General features: G+C 46.7%; 4 protein-coding genes across 4 annotated transcripts; 2 read left to right on the forward strand and 2 right to left on the reverse strand.

Annotated features, from left to right (window-relative positions):
- Positions 1-1,066: 1,066 nt before the first annotated feature.
- Positions 1,067-3,501, forward strand: FTJAE_13873 (nitrate assimilation regulatory nirA; the record flags this gene model as incomplete). The annotated part of the gene is made up of 5 exons (XM_037347057.1): positions 1,067-1,273; positions 1,328-2,008; positions 2,058-2,374; positions 2,418-2,771; positions 2,847-3,501. The coding sequence occupies 5 exons, from the start codon at positions 1,067-1,069 to the stop codon at positions 3,499-3,501; spliced, it is 2,214 nt and encodes a 737-aa protein (XP_037199117.1).
- Positions 3,502-3,906: 405 nt separating this feature from the next.
- FTJAE_13874 (uncharacterized protein) lies at positions 3,907-7,292 on the reverse strand (the record flags this gene model as incomplete). The annotated part of the gene is made up of 8 exons (XM_037347058.1): positions 3,907-4,138; positions 4,189-4,559; positions 4,720-4,865; positions 5,029-5,044; positions 5,514-5,691; positions 5,750-6,212; positions 6,641-7,049; positions 7,107-7,292. 8 exons carry the CDS (start codon positions 7,290-7,292, stop codon positions 3,907-3,909), a joined length of 2,001 nt encoding a protein of 666 aa, XP_037199118.1.
- A 3,891-nt stretch (positions 7,293-11,183) lies between these two features.
- On the reverse strand, positions 11,184-14,339 carry FTJAE_13875 (FLO9-like protein; the record flags this gene model as incomplete). Its single annotated transcript, XM_037347059.1, has 1 exon — positions 11,184-14,339. The coding sequence occupies one exon, from the start codon at positions 14,337-14,339 to the stop codon at positions 11,184-11,186; it is 3,156 nt and encodes a 1,051-aa protein (XP_037199119.1).
- Positions 14,340-15,168: 829 nt separating this feature from the next.
- On the forward strand, positions 15,169-15,627 carry FTJAE_13876 (uncharacterized protein; the record flags this gene model as incomplete). Its single annotated transcript, XM_037347060.1, has 1 exon — positions 15,169-15,627. The coding sequence occupies one exon, from the start codon at positions 15,169-15,171 to the stop codon at positions 15,625-15,627; it is 459 nt and encodes a 152-aa protein (XP_037199120.1).
- Positions 15,628-16,512: the final 885 nt, after the last annotated feature.

Below are 16,512 nucleotides of genomic sequence, written 5' to 3' on the forward strand. Positions count from 1 at the left end.
GAGGCGACATGATCCCCACCACAAAGAAGACAGCGCTGGGTAAGACCATGTTGGGAATAGTGGCATGTCCTGGCGCAGATCGCGTGGTGCGTCATATCAGCGATTTGGGTAATTCCTGCCGACCAGACCCTGGTTCTTCAATAGTCTGGTAGCTGAGACCTTTGATCCCGGACCATGATGTTTGATATTGCATAATAGGCTGATCTGGATCTGCCATCGAATGGCGGAGAGGGCAAATGTGAGATTAGAGCCGGAATTCGGGTTTATGAACGGGATTCAGATGACTATGTCCACCTATATGCATCTCTGATATATTCTTTCTTGATCCGTTTTGATTATCGATTATGTGAGACTGCTGATCGGCTCTATGCCTAGCAGTTTCTGGGACAGATCCTTATTACCGATCTTCGAAATCCCCAAGTGACGACACAGGGAAATAGGGCTTATTGTATCGTTCACTGCACCTTTGAAGAATATTCTTTACAAGTAGATCAGGTGATCAAGCTCTAACTGCTAAAAATGTGATGCCACGTCGAACAGCACGACAGCGAACGTTCAGTCCTTGGACTTTTCGCAAAGACAATAACTTGACAAAGATAGACAAAACAAAGGACATTTCTAATAGCAGCTCGTTATTGAATAAAATGTACCATAGAAATATGCCGAATGCTAATTGAAGAAATAACACAATGAGCTGCCAGACTCGAAGGAGGCGTTGCGGCTCTATCGATTCATCTCTATGCACAGTACACCGCAATGAACGAGCCAATCAAAAGTACGGGACATACGCCGGAGCGTTTGATTCAACGAATCATCTCAAGGTAATTCTCATAAATGGGCTCTGGTGGCTCCCAAGGAACGAAGTGCATCATGCTTAAACCACCATGACATCATGTTTCGAACAGAGAAAAGGTACGTCAAAGTTCGTTACCAAGAAACTGGCATGTATGTGAGCCAATAGCGCGTTTTTCTGATCTCACTTCTGTCCAAGCCCTTGTTCACATATCACAATCGTTAAAATCATGTCAGTTTCGGAATTCTACCGAGTTACATCAATTTACCAAACATGATACCCCATAGAACACCAAGTATTTCCGATGCATCGTCATCATCAGCTCAAGAGTCCTCTCAAACAGGCGGCCCTCGACGATTACTCCCAGCCTCTCGTCCCCAGCCTGCTGAAAGCTCTACTCACTATCAAACTGCTCCCCTAGCAAAAAAGCGAGCTCCAACGGCCTTGGCTTGCGAATCGTGCCGACAGAAGAAAATAAAGGTCAGTGTAGACTCTAGGATGGGTATTGTGGCATCAGCTCATCGTCCGATGTAGTGTAACGGAGCTCGTCCTGTATGCTCTCAATGTCGCGCACGGAAATCCGACTGTGTTTACAGAGCGACGCCAGACACAGACTATCGTGGTAAATACGAGGCACTTCTAGAATCACACCCTGCAGCGGTCGTATATCGAGCTATTCAAACAAGGTCACGACCTGAAGCACTTGAAATCGTTCGACGGATTCAATCTGGTGTCGATGCCGAAACTTTGATGCGCCAGCTTTCAAGCGCCGATTTACTCCTCCAAGTACAATTAGAGCCAGAAACAAGATCGCGATATCAGTTTATCTACTCACCGCTCATGCCTACATATCTCCAGACTGAGGATAACCCCTTCATGAGATCTCTTATACATGAGTGGAGCACAAGAGATGATCTTGTCAGTATTGCCTCCCCGGCTTTCACAGACACAGATTTGGGATACAGGGCACAGTATTTGAGACCTCATCATGCAGCAACCATCGTTGACTCTAGACTGGATGAGATAGTACCTTCGAGATGGACTACTGCGGGTGTTAGCGATGATACTATGAGGAAGCTTATACGTGCATATTTCCTTCAAGAATACGACTGGTTCACGTTTTTCCATAAGGACTATTTCTTAGAGGATATGATCAGTGGATCCAATACATTTTGCTCGCCACTTCTCGTCAACGCTATTTTAGCAGTTGGATGCGTGAGTCTCTCACGTATTATGAATCTTACTCTTGCTAACAAGCTATTAGCAATGTCGAAACTATGTATCCGAGCCCGCAGAGTATTGGAACCCCAATAGTCTTGGCTATAAATTCCTCGAAGAAGCGAGAAGGCTATGGATAGTTGAGGTGACGCATAACAGAAGTTTGACAACCCTACAAGCAGCACTTGTTCTAAACACTATCGTCAACATGTTTGATATGGATCCTTTATCATCGGCATTTCTCGTACGGTCAATAGAAATAGCTCATGATTTGGGGTTATTCGAGCCAACAACATACATCATGAACAAGAAGTTGAGAAACTCATATGATCTTACAGCCTGGTCTTTGTTTCACTGGCAATGGTAAGACTATCCTCTTCTGGCCGATTTAGAGCTAACCAAATAGTACATTGAGTTACCAATTTATGACACAGCCGTTGCTGAAAACACCACCAAAAACTCCGCTCCCCGATCCTGACCGCGACCCAGATTGGTTTGGTGAAATATGGCTGAAGTACCCTTCGAGCTCGACACTGGTGCCACTGAAGATTGGCTTAGTCTTTAAAGCAAAGATGACCTTTAGCGTCGTTCTGAACGAGGCCATGCTAGAAGTTGAAAAAGATTCAACTGATTCTTACCTGCGCCAAGATGGGGGTAACAAGATCATTGAGATCGCGGAAAGGTTGGATACATGGTATAAATCGATGCCAGAGCCACTTTCACCGACAAAGATTGTGTCGCCTTCACAACTTAAAATACAGTACGTTGTCCCTGTTTCACTTGGACCCAAGACTCTGAGGGAGAAGTTGAGCTGACAAGTGTTGAATTTCCCCAGTCTCCATTATTGCTATGTTATTGTTCAACTTTACGAAATTCTCGCACTGGGAGGGCAGAGACAAGCCCTAAACCTTCCCATCGAAGAAGAAGTGCTTCAAGAGAGCCTTTCAAGATATCGAGGCTACTTTGAGACTATTCTACGAATTCACTATCTTCGACATAGCTTCGAATACGGAAACATGATGCTAACACGCTTTCTCGCAATGCTAGCATTTCTATCCCTCAACAAAATCGAATCCTTGACGACATCCACCGAGCCGGGACATATCATAACGGGATCTGGATTAGATGTCGGAGACAATGATCCCAAGGAAGCAAGGGCTACGCTTTTGATCGCCCAGAAAGGCCTCAGTGACCAAGGAAGAGGCTATTACCTACCGAAGACATTGTTACGGGATGTTCTGGCGAATATGACGCCGAGTGACGCTACAATTCTTCAGAGCTTTATAACTATTCCACCTGAAGGGCCGGAGAAGACGCAGGAGAGGAAGATGTATATGGAGAGCCATTGTCCTCCGGATATTCTGCGTATAGCGAATGATCCGAACAGGCAGCCGGATGGGAACTGGATTCGGAGCTTTGCGATGTTGACGCTTGGAGAGAATTCTGGACGGTCGATTTTGGGGATGATATCTGGAGGGAGGAAAAGCTAGGCTAGAGATGATCAGACTTGGAAAACGTATAGACAATATAGAATGTTACATCTAGTGAATACTACTAATGCCTTGGGTTGGAATCTCTTGATGGAGCCGCCAACATGAGTATCGGTAACCTGGAGGAAGTGACAATGTTATGTAGATCCGACGACATATGTTTCGCAGACCGCTGATTAACTAACTAGTAACTACGGAAGGAGATCACGGAGCAAAGGCTCAGAAGTAGGGCTATGGCCCAGATACTCTTGGAGCAACTCCAACTCATCTCTGCTTCCGCCAAATTCAAGAATGCCTTTCCTATGCCTATCCCAGGCAGATGCGCTCCTAGGATCCTCAAGAAATGTCGATTAGAAGAGTTCTTCAGCGAATACATGGGCACTAAGAGTATCAAGTCGGCCATTGTTATGTAGCCAGATCTAGGTCAACTCGCCTGAGATATGAGTAGTAGCCCGCATCGTAGCCAGATACCAGATGGCCTAGGTCAGCGTGTGGATATCCTTGGTCTTCTGGCTGAGGCGCACGAACGAGCCACAGCTTCTCTAGCAAGTCAATAAATACTTTGGTAAAGTCCATTTTTAGTAGTTCCGAGTGGCTTTTGGGATGATGAACTGCCATGTCAAACTGGGCGTAAACCCTACGACAAGTGACGTTAGCCATGAAGCTTTTCGAAGGCACAATACTCACATTTGACGAAGATACCATAACGAGCGCGTCACCTGACGACCTTCTATCAACTTCTCAATGGTATCATTGGGTATGCGCCCCGGAGGAAGACCTTCTCCCGGATGCTCTCTAAGCCATTTCTCCTTCAACTGCAGATCGGTTCTCGTGTAATGCAGACCCAGGCGTTTGAGTTCAGGCTTCATCCAGCACCACTTCTCGAGCATTACGCTGAGGGCTTCTGCAAAGTCAGGCGGTGACCTATGGCCGTTAAAGGCTACGTAGTTCGTCCTGGCCAGCAAGTCATGGATGCCATGTCCTAATTCTGACCTGATGAGTCCTGGTGTATTTCGTTTGTTTGTATGTGGTTTCTTACCGTGGAAGAGGGAGATGATCTGACTGTGTTTCAGCAGTGTGCAAGCTGAAGATGTAGATGGTGGAAACGAGCACATTAAAAGGGTTGCTGGGTATACTCGACTGCCATCGCTTTTGAGGTAGCCCTGATGGAACAAAATGTTAGAGATCGGTACTCGTCGAACAAATATGGCTACTTACACATTGGAGGTTGACGTTCTGGCTACCCTTGTACTTGTTATCTCTCGAGAGAAGATCCATATAGAGGTAGCCAATGAATTGACCTTTCGATGCTTCTCTATCATCCCAAACAGAATAAGCTCGCACATCTTCATGCCAGGTTGAGCCTTCGAGTTGGTTCGGGGATATAGGACAGAAACGAATTCACAGGAATTCAGAGAACATCTCCAACATCACAGAGATAACAAATTTTTTTTTTTAAGTTTACATATCAGCCTCGGAAGGTATCCAAGCATCTCCAAAGTCTAGTATAATTTAAACATTACTTACCTCCCAGGTAGCAAAGCTTTATTAAGTCAATATCATTAAAGTTAGCTGCCTCAATCACAGCCTAAACCTAACTACACTCAAGCCAGCTAGAGAGCCTTACAGAGATAACATATTAAAGAGGAAAGTACTCGGCTACCTGCTCAGGGTCAACATATAGGTACTGTTCTGCCAGACAGGCATAATACCAATAGTCCCAAGGATATATCTCCTCAACATCTTTTTCAATGCATTTAGCGCCCTCCATAGACTCATTTTACTTTAAATCTATAAGGAGGTTCATATCTTGCTACCCACAAGCTTGTATTTTATCATGTAAATCGGCCAACAAACCTTCAACCTAAGTCAGGGTCTTCATCAGCCTCTTCTCCAGTCAATAGGCCGCATAACTTTCGTATCCTAATAGACGAGCATTCAGATCTCTTTCAATAACAATCTCCTTAAATAGCTCAGCATTTTGACTGAGATTATTAGCATTGCCAACGTACATTTTTTTTCCGTGTAGCACTCTTGGAGGCATTTCGGTATATGACCAAAGAATCAGATGTTGAAAAGCGAACGAATCGCATGTCATGCTTGTCTGGGTCCTTTCCAAAGCGATCTAAATCATGCTGCTGTACACCTGCTAGTTCATCGATAGAGAACCAAATACCGCCAGTGTCTTCTCTGATTCTCTGATTATACTCTCGCCGCATACTGTCGATGTGATTTCCTCTGTAGGTACTCCTGAATTTGAGCTGGCTGCAAAGTACCGTGTCCAAACTGTTTGAATTCGAGAAACACCTTATCGAGATATTTTCGAGCCTCAAAATGAGGAGAAGTGCCCTGGTTGCCTTTGACAGCTTTTATAAAGCACCAGAAATCAGGTCTAGCTGTAAAGGCAGCTTGATCTTCGTTGATGAGGGTGCATGCTTCCTCTGACGCCTGACGAGATACCTTGTCTGGCGAAGCATAACGGAGCATAGCAATGATGGCAATATCACCTTGAGTTTCGTTATCGATATCAATTAGGGGCTGAATTACGTTGTCGAAGTTGGCTGCTTGTTCGTCGGCACTTTGAATAATGTCTTCTCGAGTAGCCTGATATCGACCGACGATTCGTTTCATGGTGAGAAGAATCTGATCAGCAGGTATGAGCCTAGGTAGAGGCTGGGGCAACGATTTGTAGTCCATTTTATCACCGCAAGCTGGTGAAATGTAAGTATGAGCTTGACTATGCAGACGGCGTACGAACACCATTAATTGAAATGGTGGCAGACCAGCCTTGGCTTGAGGGGGGTGACAGTGAGCCAACCAACCAACAGTTTTAACAGAGATCTACATTTATGATATGATCATTTATCTAAGCAATCTTCTAACCATTCTCAGAGTTGAAATAATATCACTTGGAATGTAATGCCATATCTAGATGTCACGGCAACAAGAGCATTATTACTTGACAACTTTAGTCATGTAGAAATTATCATGTATAAAAACTAGTATCACATGCTCTGTATCGATTAAGGAGGTCTCGGTGGCCTCTTGACCTCAAATCCCTTCTCCTGTACTTTTGGCCTGGGCTTCGTAAATGCGTTTGTAAGCCCAGCAACCAGTGTATTCTTCAATTGCATTCTACCAGTCTCATCACGCCTCAGTCCTGGCGAAAGCCGTGTATTTGTATCTGCATCTGGAGTTGACGTTGATGAGACAAAGACCCTTTCTTCATCAATTCCATAAAACCTGTCAGACTCGCGAAAGGAGTAGTCGATGCCTGGTTGAAGTGCTACTTCCGACAGGGCCAGATCTATGCTAAAGTGCCCTGTGCTAGGACCACTGTTGTCCGTTGTTGGTGATCTTGGGATTGATGAAGCAGTCGCTGGTCGAGGTGCTTGATAAGCAGGGCTTGTTGCTCCTGACCTCGGCGGTCTGAACAGCGTCGATGGATCTGGTTGAAAGTCTCGCCTGGATGGTTCTCTGCTCGGGGCCTGGCGATATTCAAGTAAATCTGCTGTTGAATGTGTTTCAAGAGGATCCATTTGAAAAGACTGGGAAATGAGTTAGCAATGTTCAGAATTTTGGGAGGTTATTCTACTGGGACTTACATTAATTGAGTCTGACCCTCCGCTAGTGGAGTGAGATGAAGAGTTCTGATCGACAGGTGTACCTCTAAGTATTGTCTTATACAACTTCCAGGTGTGGTCGATCAAGAATCCTATCAGGATGACCAGTCCATGGAGAGCCAATACCACATAACCAACCGACTGCCTTGTGGCTTCGGTTATAGGCATAGCAAATACACCGATAAGGAACAAAATGACCAATCGCACGACCGATATGTAAATTGCAGTTGATAATTTTATCCGCATGCTTCGTCTAGAATTTAGTTGCGAAACAATGATGAAAGCTTCGCAAGCAATTAACATGAAGAGCTGGGCTAGAGGAAAGTCTTGAAGACTCCCAACGCCGACGGCCTGTAAAAGCGGCATTGTATGGGGTATATGACGAGAAAGTAGGCTCCATAGTGTATGAAAATCCATATTAGGTTTATTCGTTTCCAATCGGCTGGCACGCGGTGGTTTCAGTTGCTCGGCCGCTTCGTCATCCAGCACTCGGACGAGAAAGTGCCCGGCTGCAAGTATTATGAGTAGCATTACGACAGCTAAGCCAATGCGGTAGTTTGGCAGGTAGCCGACAAGAATAAGATCGTATGAGATGTAAGAGAGTAACGGCACACTGAAGAAGCAAAGTGCAACGCCAATAGTTGCCGAGGCTGCCTTCTGGAGTACCGAAAGAAAAGAGAGGGAATGCACCGAGTTTGAACGAGAGAAGGTCCAAAATGAGACTAATAAGAGAAAAAACATCGGCAAAATCAAAATGATCAGGTTGATCAGGGAGTTTGCTAAGGTATTAAGCATGTTTGGGTAACGAAGCATCTGTGTCATGAAACCAAGTCCATAAGAAGCATTGCTGGTGTACATACCACCAGTCGGACCCTCATACATATATCCACTGCTGAATGGACCTGACCAGTATAGTAAAGAGGCCCAGGAGAGTTTGCTCACTGCAGGAACAAAGAATCCAGGATATTCGATGGTCATCGAAGCCGTTATGAAAGCGAACTGCAGGTAGCGAAGGTAGCTTGTTATTTCCAAAACGACTGACCACAGCAAACTGGAATTGAGGTTATGGGCATAGGCGAGACTGCTTTGGTTTACTCGCCATGATGAGAGAGCGACGATTATCAGAATGGCAAGCGGCACGAATGTCAAAACTGCTGATATGCTGTCGCCCAAGTATGGGGTTATTTTCGCTTTGCCGCAGTCTAATTCCTGGCCATCGGTTTGTCTGAAGCGGAACGTTGACGCGAGAGTTTGGAATTGATGTGTGCTTTGAAAGCTGTAAAGCAGATGATAGGAACTGAAACGCGTCTTTTCAATTCTACTCGTCCAATTAGAATCCTGACAAGCCCATGAGATACACAGATTACACTTACGGAGTCAAAGCATCAGTGATAGGTAATGGACAATTGCTCGAGAAATTCTCCAACTTTCCAACTGAGTGGCCAAGGACTTGAAAATCAATCGAGTTTCTGAGTGAAGAAACATCAATATCTTCACAACTCATGAGGGATGCATTATGGACCGCGAGGATATTCAACTCCAAGCTCGCAGTCCGAGTATCTGCATCGGTATTCCATGATCCTCGAAAGCTGTCAATCCAAAAGGGATTGATCTCAATGGAACCTATGCCTTGATAGCCACGGCTGCATGGATACTTTCGAACCCAAGGCTTACTCTCCCAGATCTGCTCAGCTGAAGCCGGTAGCGTCTCGCTTAGTAAAGCGAGTAAGAGACATGACCGAAAGATATTGCAGTAGTTCTTCGAAGGCATATCAAACAATCATGGCCTCACTTTATAAGAAGATACTGCAGTTTAAAGAAGGTCAATAAGCACGAGAAAAAAGTTGATTTGCTTTACTCCGTATTTGGTAAGCAGACGTCGCGTCAAAGTTTTGGGTTCCATAAAAGGGGCTATCATTGGCCAATGGCGAAGCACAGCTTATGAAAAGCTTATTCTATTTTAAGGTCTCTAACGGCGATAAGTCGGATATAGTAAAACCTTGCTCCTACAAGGTCTTGATAGAAAATTATACTTAAAAGTAATAACAATTTCAATTAAAAAGGGGATATAATTATTCAAGATATTGAGAGTGGTATGGACGGGAAGCAATGAACAACTCCTTGAAGTGGTGACTTTGGGTAGTAGGGCTCGGCAATTAATCATATTAGGCTCTCACGGAGTAATTCAAGACTCTCTCAGATTGGACAAGACAGAAGGACCTTTCGTGTAGCTTGATAACACACTAGTACCTATTCACCAATTTCGCTATCTAAGCGTGCATTCTGGCTTTACGAGCGTGGAGTGGTGGACTCTGCTGGGGGACTAAGATAAGCTGTCCGTGATGGTGCAGTCTTCTTCTGTTTCACTGAATATGCTGCATTTTATAACACAGGATTCTAAAGCAGAGCGCTGTTGTATCTACCTGAACAGTTTCTTCATAGTCAGCGGTTCTGTAGGGGATGTTGAGCGCTCTCGCTACTCTTGCAGGCGTGCAATTCAATATTTGACCACAGCAAGACAACTTAGTGTCCTCCTTTTCGAAGTTCTCCTCATTTTCCTCATTCCCAGTTCTCGCCTCTTCTACTCCAGTCTTGCTACACGTGCTCTAGGATCCCCATAGCCCCGCTTACGGCCTTCAAGTGGTGACGCAATTCTAGTTCGTCAAGATGTATAATCTCCAAGAGGCTCGGAAAATCCTCAGCCCATGTGTATGCGGAGGGAACACGAACCGCTGTGTATCTGCATCGTTGTTATTCCCTAGCTTATGCTACATCCCGCAGATTATCAAAAGTCCACGCCATCAGCGCAATGGCCGCACCAGGCACAGTCTTTGTCGCAAAGACTCCAGTCTTCGTCGCCCAGACCCGACACGTACGACTTCCCGTACTCATTAACCCTTAGCTGTGGCACTTCCGAACCGGTTCCACGACTCAACCTCGTCCCCATTCGCCCTTTTCCCTTCTTCCCCTTATGTTTGATCGACTCTCCGGCTCTCACGAATTGGATGGGTGGATAACGAGACGAGAACGGCACAGGGCCATTATTCGACGACGGCTGCTCGAGAAATAAAGATGATGATTAGTAAATATGAACCTTGCTTGTAGTAGGATGGTTCTGGATCTTACACTACTGGCTTGGCCTCTGGATAAGGTATGATCGCTCGATGCAGATGGCTCCACGCTTTGTCGATGTTTCGGCGAGTCCCGCTTGTGCTGGGCCAGGGCGCTTTCGCCCTTGACGCTCTTCCCGCATTCGCAAACTACGTTATCCATGATTAGATTTGAGGCCGTGGTTAGTTGTGGGCTAGGAGTGTTATTTGCAGTTCAGACTTGTGACTGAGAGCTTATTCCGGCAGAGAGAACCTAGTATGGACAGGTCAGGAGCGGGGTGTCTCGCGCTGGATTGGCGAAGCAGTGGGTACGGCTCTTTCGAAGGGTGTTGGTCATTGTACGTGAGCCTTGACGAATAGGCGCCAGGCATCTTCGACATATGAGAACCCCGCTTGATTTCTCGATGCTGCCCAACCAAGCCCAACGTTTGCCCATGCTGAACTCGGAGTCTGTAATTAAACCCTTTGAGGTATACAGTTACAAGGTCTGGATTACCTAATAACCCGCTATCCGAGAGGGCTGAGATTCTCACGTATCACAGACTCACTGTTTGTGGCTGCGCTCGAGGTCATCAGAGGCTGAGCTTGTACTACTCCCCTGTGGCAAATAACGCTATACAATAAGGGGAAAGCCACCGACACAGTCATCAAGACATTTCATAGCATAGGTGTACATTAATACTAATAGCTACGGTGCCAAGGTGTATGTGATAAAGAATAATAATATAAAGAAGCTATCTACTCTCCAAGATGAAACAGCCTCTTATATAAAGCTATCTATTGCGTTGGAGAGCAATACAAAACAAGAATGTAATCGAATGGGAGGAAAAGTGGAACAAAAACGCTTTACCGAAGTAAATATAATCAACATAAGTCTGCAACTCTGTCGATACAAGTCCTTCGAGCTCCAACTTATAGGTTCCTCATACCTAAGCAACAAGGTACTAGCTTAGAAGAAGGTCAGAATAACACTCCCAGGAGCTGTTTCTGTTTGCCAAGTCTCGGAGACGTCAAGGCCAGGTGCAGCATAACTTGCTCCGCCACCGCCGGGAGAGCCTGCTATCTCACCAGTATAAATCGTGGAACCAGCTCCGTATGCGGTTTCGTTCTGATGCCATCCACTAGCACCACCACCTCCTCCAAAGTAGCCACCGCCACCACCTCCGCCGCCTCCTGCAAGACCTGTATGATTAGCAGTACCGCCATCACCTCCATTCTGACCGTTTCCTGGCTGGCCTGCAACGAAGCCGAGATAGACTCCAGAGACGTAATCACCTGCAGCACCGGGACCAGAGGTAGTACCAGCTTTGCCTCCACCCATGGTAAGCATAGTCGCAATTCCACTGCCCGGCTTGAGGTATTGATTAATGGATAAGTCCCAGCCGTCAGAGCCCTGAACACCAGTGATACTCCCGCCCCTGCTTACATCCACAAAGTCAGATCTGTAAGTGTAGTATCGTTGGTCGCCTGACAAGTGCCACTCATAGGCTGAATAGCAACCTCCTCCGCCACCAGCCACGACAACCAAGTTTCCCCCGACGAAGAGTGCTGATCCTGCACCGCCAGTTCCGCCATTTTGAGTGGCATTGCCACCGTTGCCATAGCCCTCTCCAGGGTAACCTATTCCTGTGCCAGAGCCTAAGCCTTGGCCTCCAGCTATAGCCTGGATTGACTGCCCCGGTACAACTGGCATGGAACCTTGCAAGATGGCTCCATTACCCCCTGAACCACCTCTTGGATTTCCGGAACCACCAGTAACACTGAAAGCCATGCTCGTGGCACAGGCGGGTACCTGGAAATTGGCCGATCCTGACGAATTGAGGGTTGCGCTAACGGTGGTTGATCCTGATACCACAGAGCACTCAGAAGTAGAAGTTGTAGTACCACCACTGGTCGCTAAGCTGGTAGTCAGATCAGTTGCAGTAGCCTCAGTGGTAAAAGTGGTTCGCTGAGAAGTAGTCGAAATAACACTAGTAGTAGTGCCATCGCTGGTTACTGGGGTAGTAGCCAGATCAGTTGCAGTAGCCTCAGTGGTAAAAGTGGTTCGCTGAGAAGTAGTCGAAATAACACTAGTAGTAGTGCCATCGCTGGTTACTGGGGTAGTAGCCAGATCAGTTGTAGGAGCCTCAGAGGTAAAAGTGGTTTGCTGAGAAGTCGTCGAAGATATACCAGTAGTAGTGCCACCACTGGTTACTGGGGTAATGGTTAGATCACCTGTGGTAGACTCAGAGGTAAAAGTAGCTTGCGGAGAAGTAGTCGAAGTAATGACAATAGGAGTGCCCTCACTGGTTACTGGAAGGGTAGCCTGATCAGTTGTACTAAGCTCGGAAGCAACAGTAGTTTTCTGAGGAGTAGTAAAAGTAACGACAGTAATAGTACCGCCGCTGGTTGCAGGTAGGGTAGTAAGGCCAGTTGTACTAGCCTCATAAGTAACGGTAGTTCGAGGGGGAGTAGTGTATGTGACAATAGTTGTAGTGCCGCCGCTTGTTGCCGGAAGTGTTGCCAAGCCAGTGGTTGATGCAGTTAAAGTCTCGGTGGTAAGACCACCGGTTCCAGGTAGTGTTACAAATGTGACAATAGTTGTAGTTCCGCCGGAGGTAGCAGGCAAGGTAGTTAAACCAGTAGTAGAAGCTGTGGAAGTCTCAGTTGTAAGGCCACCAGTTTCAGGGGGTGTCACAAATGTGATGATAGTTGTAGTTCCGCCTAAGGTCGCGGGTAAGGTAGTAAGACCAGTGGTGGAAGCTGTGGAGGTCTCAGTAGTAAGACCACCGCCGGGGGTGACATAGGTGATAATAGTCGTAGTGCCACCTTCAGTAGCAGGAAGAGTAGTTAGACCAGTGGTAGAAGCAGTCAAAGTCTCGGTTGTGAGGCCACCTCCGGGGAGTGTCACAAATGTGACGATAGTTGTGGTGCCGCCACTTGTTGCTGGAAGAGTAGTTAGACCAGTGGTAGAAGCAGTTGAAGTCTCAGTGGTGACATGGGTAACGACAGTAGTGGTACCACTCGTCGCGGGAAGTGTTGTGAGACCAGTAGTAGAAGCGGTTGAAGTCAACGTAGTTAAGCCGCCAGTTTCGACTGAAGATGGCGTAACATACGTGACAATAGTTGTAGTGCCACCAGTCGTGGCGGGAAGTGTTGTCAGACCCGTGGTTGATGCAGTTGAAGTCACAGTGATGAGGCCTCCGCCAGGGGTTGTATACGTAACAACTGTAGTAGTGCCGCCTGAGGTAGCAGGTAAGGTAGTTAGACCAGTAGTGGTACCCTGCCTAGTGATTGTAGTAAGACCTCCTGCTGGCGCTGATGTTGTATGGGTCCCAGTAGTAGTTGGTCCACCACTAGAGACAGGCAAGGTGGCTAGACTAGTTGCTGTTCCTGTCGTCGTAGTTGCAGTAATCAGGGGAGGCCCTGTGGCAGTGGTAATGACAGTAGTAGTACCACCGCTGGTCGCAGGCAGGGTAGTAATGCCAGTTGCGGTCCCAGTAGTCGTGATTGTAGTAACAAGTCCGCTGGCTGGTGAGGATGTGGCTGGGGGAGTAATCACTGTGACTGTGCAGTCGCTACATCCCGAAGTAGGGTTGATAGTCGTGGTGCTTGACAGTGTGCCAGTTACGGTCACCGTTTCCTGGCCCGGACAGGTAAAGACTGTAGTCTTACCTCCTGATGAAGCCGGGGGGACTGTAGTGATCCAAGGGGCGGTTCCGCTGACAGTAACAGTAACGCATTCGTGGCATGCAGGTGCTGTTACAGTCTTGCGCCCGGAGCAGGTAAAGACAGTAGTCCTTCCTCCGGCCGAAGCAGGGGGAACTGTAGTGACATAAGGAATGGGGCCGGTGGTAGTGATAGTAATACAGTTGATGCAGGGACCTGGGACTCCGGGAGAGGTAGGTGAACCAGGGTTATGCTGTTGAGAAGGAACCAGAGTCTGGGCAGACCATGAGTTATCCGTATAAGTGCGTGTAATAGTCGTGGTAGATGTTCTACCATCATGCACAATGGCATAAGGCTGGAGCACAACATCAGTCCTATCGGCTTTACAAGCTTCTGGCGCAGGGGCAGCGAAAACGCTGCCCACAAGGCCTAAAGCCACATTTATAGTGAGACGCATGGCTTGAGCGCTATAGCGGAAACGAGTGAATGTTGAGAAGCCCAGCAGTAGAGGCGTAAGGAATGAATGAATGAGTGAGTGAATAAATGAGTGGATGTAAAGAGTGTGATGATGTTTGAGATTCTCATTCACTCTTCTTTTTCTTATAATTTCGTTGTTACTTCCAACAAAATGTGTCCATCGTCTAAAGCCAGGTGAGGATCAGTCATGGTCCCCTTTCGCGGCAGGGTCACAGGGAAACCTCAGCTGAGGCTGGATCTTGGTAAACCAGCTGCTAAATGTAGTAAGTCTGAACTCACCTTGGGTTCGAGGTTGAGGCTACGGACTAGCGCACGGGATGTGTTAGGGGTATCGTAACATGCGCCTCTCTAAGTACAGTCCACATCGCTTATGAAAAAAAGAATTATTGCACGAAACTAAGCACTTGACTACGTGCCGCTTTGTCTATCTGTAGTATCTGTGGCTTACATGTGGATCAGAGAATCCCAATTATTGAACCTTGTTGCTGACCCCCCTGCGTTGTATTGCGGGCATGCCTGTGCCGTTGCTTTAGTTCAAGGAGTAAATAATAAGTCCAATGTATGGGAACCTTGAGAGGCTGGGGTGTTGTCCCTTAGCTTAGAGGACAAATAACATGGTTAACCTCCTTGAATATCGGGGGGGATTTCCCATTCCGACACATACTCTGATTAAGAGGCATGTAGTAAGAAATAAACCATGAAGTTCACGTGACAGGGAACTATAATATAACAGCCTAGTTATTGGCCTTTACTAAATCAAATCCTCAAACTTTACACTCGTTTATACCCCCTGACATCAAGCAGACACTATGAAACATTCGTCTGTCTTTCTTTTCTGTTCGCTCCTTCTCGGAGTAGCTTCGAGCAGTGAGCTCTCTGCAGACTGCATCTCGACACATCTGCTCCCTATCATCACCACCTCTTCTTCTGCGCCTGTTCTGACTGAATTGGCGCCTGGAGCAATGCCTGCGGTTCCCACTCCTGGTGCAAACAAGGCAGCAGAATCTGGATCTGAGCCTGTTTCTGGCCTGGTCAATCCCAGCAACGCCAGCCCTGCATCGGTTGAGCCAGATTCCCCCAGCGTCGGCGTTTTGTCAATCAAAGGCTCGGGCTATGTGAACCCGACTGACACTGTCCCTACGCCATCCTCGTCTGCTAGTCCCGATTACGTGTCTGGGGCCCCCGACAACATTGTTAGCAACATTAGCAGAGCTATGTACCTGGCGGGCTCTATTAGTTTGATCGTTCACTTGGCCGGCTTAGTCTGATTGAATTACCAGCTGTGTGTTAGGCGTGACAGCCATGAAACCAGTCAAAAATAGGTAGCTAGCTTACTGAACCAACGGACAATAGCGATGATCAATCAGTGGCCTTGGTCATAACGCGGCTCTATTCCTGTATTTTCCTTCTTTTACTGTCTTTTTACTACAGTTCCCTGTATTTGAAAGAATTTAAATATAAATCCATTACTCTTGTACGGAATGAATCTGATAATGTAGTATGGTCTGCTATCTTATGTGCAGTGTTCTTGGTTGAGAGGTTTGGTTTACCAATTCATAGACTGGGAGCCTTGGAGATGTACTGCAGATAACTAGTACAGGCTGTTCAAATACGACTTCATTTATTGTAACCTCAGCTTCTATTTGAAAGCTCCTGTGATAAATGTCATAATAAAAACGCCGGAGGTTACGGTGTGTCTCATTTCATTTCAGTTGAATATTCACCACTTTGATATGGACCTGTACACATCAAGTTTTAATTAACCAATGATATGGCCTATATGATGACGCTTGGGTGTTTTTTCAGCTGACACTGGCACGATGTCTGAATGTCGTCTCAGGCAAAAGGATCGATAGGCGCCTGGCTGTTACTTCTTCGGGATCGACAGCAGCCCATGAGCTTGATTGGGACAAAAGTATGACATCAAATGAAGAAGGTGTAAGCCCCTGCCCGCTAGCTTACACCCAAACCAGTCTAGTCAGTCTCTTATTCTCCCTTTTAGGCTGCTTTGGTCTAAAAATGGAAATCTTCCCCTTGATAGTGATAGCGTGCCATGGCTCGTTCGGAGCCGAGTCGTAGATCATATGGGGCAAGTTCGGAGTTGGCGGTGGACAGCGATACATACCCCTCATCAGATCTCCGTCGCCCGATTG

This window comes from Fusarium tjaetaba (genome assembly GCF_013396195.1).
Source record: "Fusarium tjaetaba strain NRRL 66243 chromosome Unknown NRRL66243_c0000489, whole genome shotgun sequence".
In the NCBI taxonomy this organism is placed as follows: domain Eukaryota; kingdom Fungi; phylum Ascomycota; class Sordariomycetes; order Hypocreales; family Nectriaceae; genus Fusarium; species Fusarium tjaetaba.